Consider the following 9,967-nt stretch of genomic DNA (forward strand, 5'->3'; position numbering starts at 1 on the left):
CAGCCAATCAGCGAACCCCACGATGAGGACGATGCCACGCGTATGCGTTCGCGACGAAAGCGCGATTCCAACGCGAACTGACGCGAACCTCAACCGCCCGCCGACGCAGCAACGCGTGTTCATTTATTGCGCGTGTTCCTTGTGGACGGTGTTCTTTCCGGTCTTCCTAAATTCGACATCTGTCTCGTCAGTGAAGTAGGCCGATATATCCGGATTCAACATCGGAACGAGAGACAAGGAGAGAGAGCGCTCCCCGCTTGTACGAGAGAAAATCTTTCCCCGGATTTCCGATCAAACATGAGAAGATCCACAGGATTCTGTTTGACGGCATTATGCCTCGTCATTGCTTGCCTTGCCAAAGTCGAGGTAGACGAGGGTGTCCTGGTGATTACCAAGGATAACTTCGATAGTATCATTCAGGACAACGAATACGTGCTCGTCGAATTCTGTGAGTATCTCTCATATCTGAATTATTTTAATCTGTTGCTCGCTTCGCGAGACTCCGAGCAGCCTACGCTCTATGCATATTGTCAGTCAACTTTCTTGTCTTTTGCTTTGTATTTTTCTATACAATATTTAAAAAGGAAACACAAAAAAAAATGCAAAAGAAAGTAACAAACTAAAAGTGAGAACAGAGGAAAGAATATTCGATGGATTCTTTTTTTTTTGCGTGGGTATCATATCTCTGCTGACGCGCGTTTATCTGCCGGCAACGTGAAACAGATGCTAGCACGAATTCCCGTTACACGTCATCAATCATAGTTTAGCATTTTTGGAGATGAACACGAGAAACCGACAACTGGACATTTCGACGATGACGATTAATCAATCGCACCGGTCGATCGCTGTGCGATCTCTTCTTTTGTCCGTCACTTCTATTTTTTCCTTCGATGATCTAAATATGTAACGTTATATGAGTGAAATCTTCGGCACATTTGTTCGTAAAGAGAAAAAGCAAAAGAAAGTAAAAAAACGAAGACATCCGCTTCGATTAGTATTTATGCAATGTTTTTTAAACTTCATCACAGCAATACACAAGATCCTGATCTCGCCAATGTCCTTTAAATGTCTCTTGAAGACGGCAGGGGTGGGGGGGGGAGATAGAGGATTTTTTCTGCAGGCCAATGTAAATCAAGAATCTTGCTTAAATATAGACGTGTATTTTTATGCGTTTCTCGAATTTTGCGAAGTCATTTTGTCTTCTTGCCGTGCGTTTGTTTCGCTCTAGTGCACAAGATGTGCAAGAGTGCGACTGTAAAAATCTTTTCCACATACTCTTTTACCGTTATATCATCTTGTAAATCGCCCGGCTGGCGATTATAGCTACAACGTTCGCGTTGCGTTACATCGCCGATAATTATGACTCTTAATTGACATATAAAATGATCAAACAATGAAAATTGATTCGTAATATGTATCAGTAGCGTGACGATCAAGTAATCTCGTTTTATTTATTGAAACGGAGATTTGGAGATATGATTGACTTAATCAATTTTAAATAACTAATTGCTTTTCTACGATCAATCATATGGTAGCTATTAATAATTCAGTAACACAGATTAATTTGTATATAAGATTTTTCTATATAGAACTGTAATAAGATTTTTTTGATGTTTTCTTTATGCCAACAGAATTGGAACAATTGTAACAATTTCACAGAAATAGTTTCAATCACATATTACATATTTTCTTTAGTCTCAATTAAGATATTTATTACAAAATTATAGACTTGGATTTATTTGAATGTAAACTTTATTATATTTTTCACAGACGCTCCATGGTGTGGACATTGCAAAGCTCTAGCGCCGGAATATGCTAAAGCTGCAAAGAAATTGGAAGAAGCTCAGTCACCAATTAAATTAGGCAAAGTAGATGCAACAGTCGAAACCCAACTTGCTGAGAAACACGGTGTGAGGGGATATCCTACTCTCAAGTTCTATCGTAAAGGAAATCCAATCGATTACACGGGTGGTCGTCAAGCTGATGAAATTGTATCCTGGCTGAACAAAAAGACTGGACCGCCTGCTAAAGACTTGCCAACAGTCGATGAAGCAAAATCTTTTATTGATGCACACGATGTCGTTATTGTTGGTTTCTTTAAGGTATAAAGTAACTGAGATCTTGTTGAGTCTGTATTTTTCTTTTTACAATTATATTGATAACATATTGGTTTCATTTAGTAACAATAGAATGTAGAATGTTTTTCTGATCTGTTGTAATAACAGAGATTACTCTGTTATAATAGCTTATCCCTGTTTATAAACATATGTAACAATTTTATTAGGACGTCAGTAGTGACGCTGCCAAGGTCTTCTTGGAAGTTGGCAACAGGATCGATGATCACGTATTCGGTATTACTAGTGCCGATGAAGTATTTAGTAAATACGAAGTAGAAGATGGAAAGATTGTCTTGTTTAAGAAAGTATGTCTGTACAGCATACGTTTTAGTACTTGGAAAGAAGACTTAATTCTAATTAGTCAAATTAATTATTACTTGTTTTATATAGTTTGATGAAGGTAAAGCTGTCTTTGATGAGGAGGTTACCGCTAAGAATGTGGAGAATTTTATTTTCGTAAATTCATTACCTTTGGTCGTCGAATTCAACCAGGACACAGCACAGAAAATATTTAGCGGTGATATCAAGAGCCACTTGTTAGTTTTTCTCAGCAAGAAAGCTGGTCATTTTGAAAAATACCTTAAAGGAATTCAAGAACCCGCGAAGAAATACCGTGGTGAGGTATGAAACTCTATATTTTTCTTTTCTGGATATATATTATTTTAAAGAAAATAAATATTTTATATAATTTCAAATATCTGTGTATAGGTTCTGTTTGTGACGATCGACTGCGACGAGACCGATCACGAACGCATTCTGGAATTCTTCGGTTTGAAAAAGGACGACGTACCCGCTATGCGGCTTATCAAGCTCGAACAGGATATGGCCAAATATAAGCCCGACAATCCAGAGATCACTACCGAAAACATTGTGGAATTTGTCAATGCTTTCATAGAAGGTAAATTGAAGCGACATCTGCTTACGCAAGATCTGCCCGAAGATTGGGACAAAAATCCAGTTAAGATTCTCGTCAGTACGAATTTCCACGAAATTGCCTATGACAAAGAGAAGGATGTTCTCGTCGAATTCTATGCACCTTGGTGCGGCCATTGTCAACAGCTTGCGCCCATTTACGAGCAAGTAAGTTGTTTTAGGAATATAATATCATTGAGGATCGATAAAATGAAAACTTTTTTAATGACAAATAAACACGTTTGACTTTAGCTTGGTGAAAAGTATAAGAGCAACGACAAGCTAGTTATCGCGAAAATGGATGCCACTGCCAACGAACTAGAAGATGTAAAGATCATCAACTTCCCCACACTCACTCTCTACAAGAAAGAAACGAACCAGGTACAAACTTCACATCTAAACGATTTTTATTGTTATATTTTGCAACATATCAAAACGTGCTTGTTTCGATAATCTGCTTCGTAGGCTATAGAGTTCAATGGCGAAAGAACGCTCGAGGGTCTTTCCAAATTCATTGAAAGCGGTGGAAAGTACGGTCAAGCACCAGATGAGGTATGTCACATCTGTCAAAGATATAAAGTACTCTTCATGTTGCATTATGTTATATGTTACTCGTTTTTGTTATAGGCTCAAGAGGAAGACGAGGACGACGATGTGCCAAGGAAGGACGAGTTGTAAACGCACATAATCATTATAAGGAATAAAATCATTGTTCAATCTTTTTTATTTCCTGCATCCAATTAACTAACATCCATAATTTTTTCCATTTTACACACACGCATACAAAGATAATTCTTTTATATGCAAAGATAACTCAGTGATGCATTCTCATACTTGTTGTACTCTAGGATCTTAGGTTTATGGAATGTCGCAGTGTGCAAATTATATTTACGAGTTTTTATATGTTTTGCACAGAATTGACGCGACTGATATGTTCGAATGGTATACTTCCGTATTAAATGGAGTTAGTTATTTTTGTTTCCTGATACGGAAAAGTAGATTACAACCAGAAATACACGAAAAGTTGTGCATTTTTAACTGCGCGCGATAATGATACATGGAAAACTCGTCGAATCTATATTCTACGCGATTGTATATGCCATTTATGTCGCACGTACATTGTTGACGTATCAACGTGCGACATGATGCCTTCTGCGGTGTTTATGTAGTTTCGCATATTTCTCCTTCTAAATTGTGAAACAACAAGTACGTATCTACGTTACTACTAAGAATATCTCGAATCATGTGTTATTTTTATAAAAACCTTTACTTTTATCAATGTCATATTCTAACGCGATTTGTCGCCGATGTGGCGCGGAAGCAAGTCTTCAGACATTCTGGGAGGGTTAGTGATTTACAAACAAACATTTCCAATTTACAGCATTTAAAGCTGTCGCGCATAAGTGTGACGGTTTTAGATATTATATATTTAGGATAGGCAGCCATTTCAATGTTAGATTTTAATTGACTGAAATTAGAAAATTAGGCACATTATTGTAAAACAAAAAAACCGAAAAATAAATTATATATGTGTGCGTGTGTGTGTGCGTGTGCGCGTGTATATATGTATGTATGTATATAAATATATATATATACACACACATACACACACATATTAAGCCTTTATTACATATATTATTCTTAATATATAAAGATTATTCTATTCTGGTTTAAGTGTCTATTTTATTATCACTACTGTAGTGTACATTCTATAATACTGTATGTACATAGAAATATAAAAGTTTTTAATATTTTCTGCACAAGTGCGCACGAATTATCATGCATTTAACTTGCATCTTGCGAGCAATGTTAATATGTTTGCGTAAATTGATATAAGCAACAATAACGGATTATATACCCCTGTGTTAAACTTTACGGATAACACACACACATTCTCTCTCTCCCCTCTTCCATATATAAATCATAATTTATTGTTCGGAACAGTAATTTTATCAATCGTACTTTATTATTGAGCAAAATTAATACTTTGAGCGGCACAAAGATATTTTGTCTATTTTCTATCATTTGTGTTTGTGCAATATAACGTATACTTCTTTTGCTATATATAGGACTGTAAAAGAAATACGCAAGTAACGACTCGTACGTTGAATTCGTCAGATTTGTACGAATTGTTAGACGACACTCTGTTGACCACAGAGAATGTGAAAAGAACCTTAAGAACGAATTGTGATGAAGCGACATATGTTTTAAAACCATGGCAGGTGGAAATCACCGTCGAAAATCGAGCAGATGACATTTGTACCTGCAAAAAAGTATGATACATTTTATTGAATTCTACATTTGTTTTGATTTTATGCCATTATAATTTTCTTATTAGATTGCGGAGAAAAATAAAACTGAAGAAGTCACCGCGGAGATAGGCAGAGCGATAAATCTGGCGCAAGAATTGCGAGAACAATTGAAGCTTAATGTAACGTTGAAGAAAAAAATCTCAAAGAGAAAAGATACACTTGAGAATATCTATTTGCCTAATTCTACGGTTAACAATCGCAAGAAAAGCAAGTTTGTTGTAACGCAAAATGTTAATACCGCGAAAAGTTCCGTAAAAGACTGTGAGAAATTAACCGTACCTCAAAGTGACAAAACGACTTCTGTTGCAACGCAATCCTCAAAAACTATCAGCAATATAAAGCAAAGTACAACTGATAAATTTCAACCAAAAGTGTCATCCATAAAAATTGTACAATCAAAAAGAGAAAAGAATTTTATATTGGAGAATAAACGAAAGATTAAAAAACTAAGTTTAGCAAATAAATTACAAGCTGATAGTGGTAATTCCGATAGTAATATTACTCTTCAAAACGTATGTAATAATAATAATAATAATAATAACAATAATAATATATAATATTACAGAAAAAATAAATATTTTATTATATCTGATGTGGAAAAAGACTTATAAGAAAAATATCCATAAGTGTTTAATATGTGATAGTTTTTTGTTTATTTTATTTTTTATTTCAGTCAAGAAAGTTTGTATCGCCTGAAGCATCGACCGCCGCATTGAACGATTTAATACACAATATAACGCGATCATCTACCGAGAATGCGTTAACTTCTTCTCTCGACAGCAATATGTTCAATTGTTCGGTACACGGAGAAAATTATTCTGTTCAAGAAAATCTCACATCAATAGATTTAGTGAAAGCGCTCTGTTATTTTGATGTACCAAATGAAATCGTTAAAATATTGAGAACTTACCATGCTTTTTTAAAAACCGAAACACATAGCTTGAGGTTCGAAGATAGCAAATCTGCAAAATCGATTGATAATTTTCTAAATAAATTTGAAGCGATGGTAAGTAACAAAAAACTGCGTCGCACTTTTGAAAAAAGAAAATTTTATTTTATATGTCATCGGCATTGTATTTGTTGCAGAATATAGCTGCGCAAGATTTGTCGCAAGACTCTCATTTGCTCAAAACAACAGCAGATTCGATATCTGTATTTAGTATGGCTTTTAGCGATTACTTAGATTCAATACGAGTCAATGGTTTGAAAAACACCGTCGTCAAATTAACATCCGCTTTAAAACGATATAATAAAGAAGATGTTGTAAAACCTGTAGTTAAAGAATTTTTTTGCAATTTCTCCTTGACAAGAGGATGGATGTCGAACGGTATTTGGAATACTTCTTGCATGGAACATTTTAAAAGTAAATTTTTTACATAATATAAATAAATCGACTCTGATTCTTAATTTAATTTTGTTTATGCAATATTATTTTGTCTCGATTCTGTATTTTCTATTTTAGATTTTTCTAAATCGTACAACATAACATACTGTGATAAAAAGCAATTGCTATCGCTGTACGAAGCTATACAAAAAATACAACTGACAGAGTACCAAGACAACTTGATCCGCATTGTTTTATGCGACGTAATACCAGCTGTTAAATCTACACCCGTCTATCCTTCGAGTGCGGAATATGCGCGAATATACAAAACGATGTTTATTCTTTGTCAAGGTTTAAATCCTAAAGTGCCAGTTTTAGTGAACACCGACAGCTAAATCTTACAACCATGATACACACTTTGTTGCTATAGTAACCATTGTAATAGCGATACTTCTTTTCGCGGAAGTAGCAAGTGAAAGTGAACAAGGGCGCACAATTACTTACATATAATAAATTCCTATTACATTGCACATTACATGTTATTACCGAATACGAACAATTGTGTCATTTTTTATTATTGTGTAAAGAAATAAAAATGTAATGTCAAATAAAATAAATTTTTTCAGTACAATTATCCCACAGACACGTTTTTATTCAGCAATTGTACGCAGTTAACTTATACACAATGGATGTAGAATATGCTTATACAAAAAAAAGGATGCATTTTGGGAAGAAATGCAATTTCTCCGATTCCAATAAAACGGAGATGAAAATCAGTTCTAATTCAGCACTAATGAACAATTACGTCAGGTTGGATCCTGTGATACACGCAACACAATGCAGTAAAACATATGCAGTTCACGAGGTATAAGCAACATTTATGAGAGAGATGTACTAAGAGAAAAAATAAACAATATGTCTACATAATTACAGATAAATACTACTACTGCAACTTACAAGGACAACAAGATGTTTCATTATGAGGGTGGCTGGCCAAAGGACATAAACATGAAAGATTTAGAACAGACGGTCAGATATAGACGCAAAATTGAGAAAGACGAATTGTATATTCATACAATGCTTCAGTTATTACCTGTAATTGTCTTTCTTCTTGACTTGACTGTTACAGTTATATCACAATTAACTTTATATATATATATATATATATGTATACATTTGCACGAAATGTTATTTCTAAGTCGATGGAGCACTGTATACTGCAGAACAACGCTTGCAATATCTATGAACATTATTTTGCCGATGTGGAAGCAATCTCGCTGATACAGAGAGCTTTCTCGCGCACAGTAAACGTTTATCGCGATCCTTCAACAGTGAAACGGCAGATCACTCACTTGTCGTGGTCACCGGATCAAGGTAATCGCTTTGCAGCTAGTTATTGCAATACCGATTTTAAGAATTCCAGCAGCAACAACGCGTCGTACATTTGGGAAGTGGGTAAGCACACGACAAAAATTGAAGTTGAATAATTTTTCACCTAATAGTTTCATGTAATAAGTTATTTTCTCTTCAGAGAATCCAAATAATCCATATATGACATTGAAAACATTATGCTCTATCTTAACGTTGGAATACAGTCCTAAAGATAACAATATCCTAGTGGGTGGTTTAATGACCGGACAAGTGTCTTGCTGGGACATTAGAAGAGGATTAGAAGCGGTGGACATTAGTTCGATCGAGTCCAGTCACAGAGATCCTTGCGACAAGACTCTGTGGATTAACTCTAAAACTGGCACCGAGTTCTTCAGTGCGTCGAAAGACGGACAGGTAATAAAAACGCGGCTGTGGTTATTGACAATAAAATAATCATTAGCACTGATGTACTTATTGTTTGTTTTTAGATAAAGTGGTGGGACACCAGGAAGCTACAGATTCCTACGGAGACGTTGGTGATAGATCTGTCAAGACCGGAAGATCAGAACGTGGATAAAGCGATCGGTATCTCTGCTCTCCAATTTGAATCGTCAATAGGAACGCGTTTTATGTGCGGTTTGGAAAACGGTATCATATCTGCTGAACTGATAAATCGTAATCGATTAATCGATTTAATTATGTAAAAAAAAGATACAAATTTTAATGTGTTACTCAGGTGTCGTGATATCGGGCAATCGCAAGGGTAAAACACCCGGTGAGAAAATTGCGACAAGATTTAAGGCTCAGTACGGGCCAGTTATAAGTTTGGAAAGAAATCCGATGTTTGTGAAGAATTTTTTGACAGTTGGCGATTGGACCTCGAGAATTTGGTCGGAAGACTGCAGAGAATCCTGCATAGCCTGGACACCGTAAGTACTGGAATAATACGACACGAAGTTTATACAGAAAACCTGCTAAGCACGATGTCAATCTTTTTTGTAGTGGTCACCGAGATTTTCTTACGGGTGGCGCGTGGAGCGCTACACGTTATTCTGTGTACTATCTCATCAAGACGGACGGAACTTTAGATGTGTGGGATTTTTTAATCCAACAAGATTCTCCAGTTCTTAGTATAAAGGTGTGCAATTATATGCACATATTTAGGAAATTGTCAAATCACTTTGTAATGTTTATAGGTGTGTGACGAGAGTTTAACGTGTTTACGACCTCATGAACAAGGACAATTAGCTGCAGTCGCGAATAAAAGAGGTTCAACTTATCTGATTGAATTTTCAGAGGCTTTGACAGTTAATCAGAAAAACGATAAAATGTTGTTAACTGCAGTGAGTATTACAGAGCGACCTTCATTGCTTAGTTAATCTGTGCCGGCCTGGTAATCAAAAGATCTCAGATTCGAATCCGATTAAAATCCGCATTCGAATTTTTACGAGCCGCTTTTTCTCTGATGGAGCAACCGTGTCGAAGTATAAATCTGTCTTGAAATTTTTCTAAAATAGAGATGATTTTTTATGTGCGTTCTTGATAGCTCATCTAAAATTACAGGTTTCTTATTAGGCACACTCTAATCTGCACGAGAGTGTTAAAGAGAGGCCAAAGTTATTTTCCTTAGTTATATAACATCACACAATAATGACCAATAGAGTGCACAATCTGATAAATTATAAAACATGTCTAAAACTATCATATCAATAAAAAGTTACAGAAATTCCAATTTTTTTATTCCTCAGTTTTGATTGATTATAAATTATTAGATAATTAAATTTTGATTGAAAAGTTTTTTCTTTTTCTTTATTATTATTAAATATTAAAGTTATATCTATATTATATATTACATAAAAGCGCATTCAAAGAAAAGGTAAAAGATAGATCTTTTATAAAGTGACACTCTTGTGTGTTTTTTTTTTTTTTTT

The 9,967-nt window shown here is 35.2% G+C and overlaps 3 protein-coding genes across 3 annotated transcripts; all 3 read left to right on the forward strand.

Moving 5' to 3' along the window:
* Window positions 1–78: 78 nt before the first annotated feature.
* On the forward strand, window positions 79–3,755 carry LOC109860929 (protein disulfide-isomerase). Its single transcript, XM_020440350.1, has 8 exons — window positions 79–448; window positions 1,771–2,102; window positions 2,285–2,422; window positions 2,508–2,738; window positions 2,826–3,197; window positions 3,282–3,410; window positions 3,495–3,581; window positions 3,657–3,755. Exons 1-8 carry the CDS (start codon window positions 298–300, stop codon window positions 3,705–3,707), a joined length of 1,491 nt encoding a protein of 496 aa, XP_020295939.1. The 5' UTR covers window positions 79–297; the 3' UTR covers window positions 3,708–3,755.
* Window positions 3,756–5,885: 2,130 nt separating this feature from the next.
* Window positions 5,886–7,281, forward strand: LOC109860931. The gene is made up of 3 exons (XM_020440352.1): window positions 5,886–6,347; window positions 6,428–6,704; window positions 6,804–7,281. The coding sequence occupies exons 1-3, from the start codon at window positions 6,126–6,128 to the stop codon at window positions 7,058–7,060; spliced, it is 756 nt and encodes a 251-aa protein (XP_020295941.1). The 5' UTR covers window positions 5,886–6,125; the 3' UTR covers window positions 7,061–7,281.
* Window positions 7,282–7,350: 69 nt separating this feature from the next.
* On the forward strand, window positions 7,351–9,480 carry LOC109860925 (dynein intermediate chain 2, axonemal). The gene is made up of 8 exons (XM_020440345.1): window positions 7,351–7,530; window positions 7,599–7,760; window positions 7,865–8,120; window positions 8,197–8,450; window positions 8,525–8,684; window positions 8,773–8,965; window positions 9,039–9,174; window positions 9,233–9,480. Exons 1-8 carry the CDS (start codon window positions 7,351–7,353, stop codon window positions 9,413–9,415), a joined length of 1,524 nt encoding a protein of 507 aa, XP_020295934.1. The 3' UTR covers window positions 9,416–9,480.
* The last annotated feature ends 487 nt before the right edge of the window (window positions 9,481–9,967 follow it).

The sequence above is a fragment of the Pseudomyrmex gracilis genome, unplaced genomic scaffold (genome assembly GCF_002006095.1).
Source record: "Pseudomyrmex gracilis isolate BER0280 unplaced genomic scaffold, ASM200609v1 scaffold_509, whole genome shotgun sequence".
Classification (NCBI taxonomy): Eukaryota; Metazoa; Arthropoda; class Insecta; order Hymenoptera; family Formicidae; genus Pseudomyrmex; species Pseudomyrmex gracilis.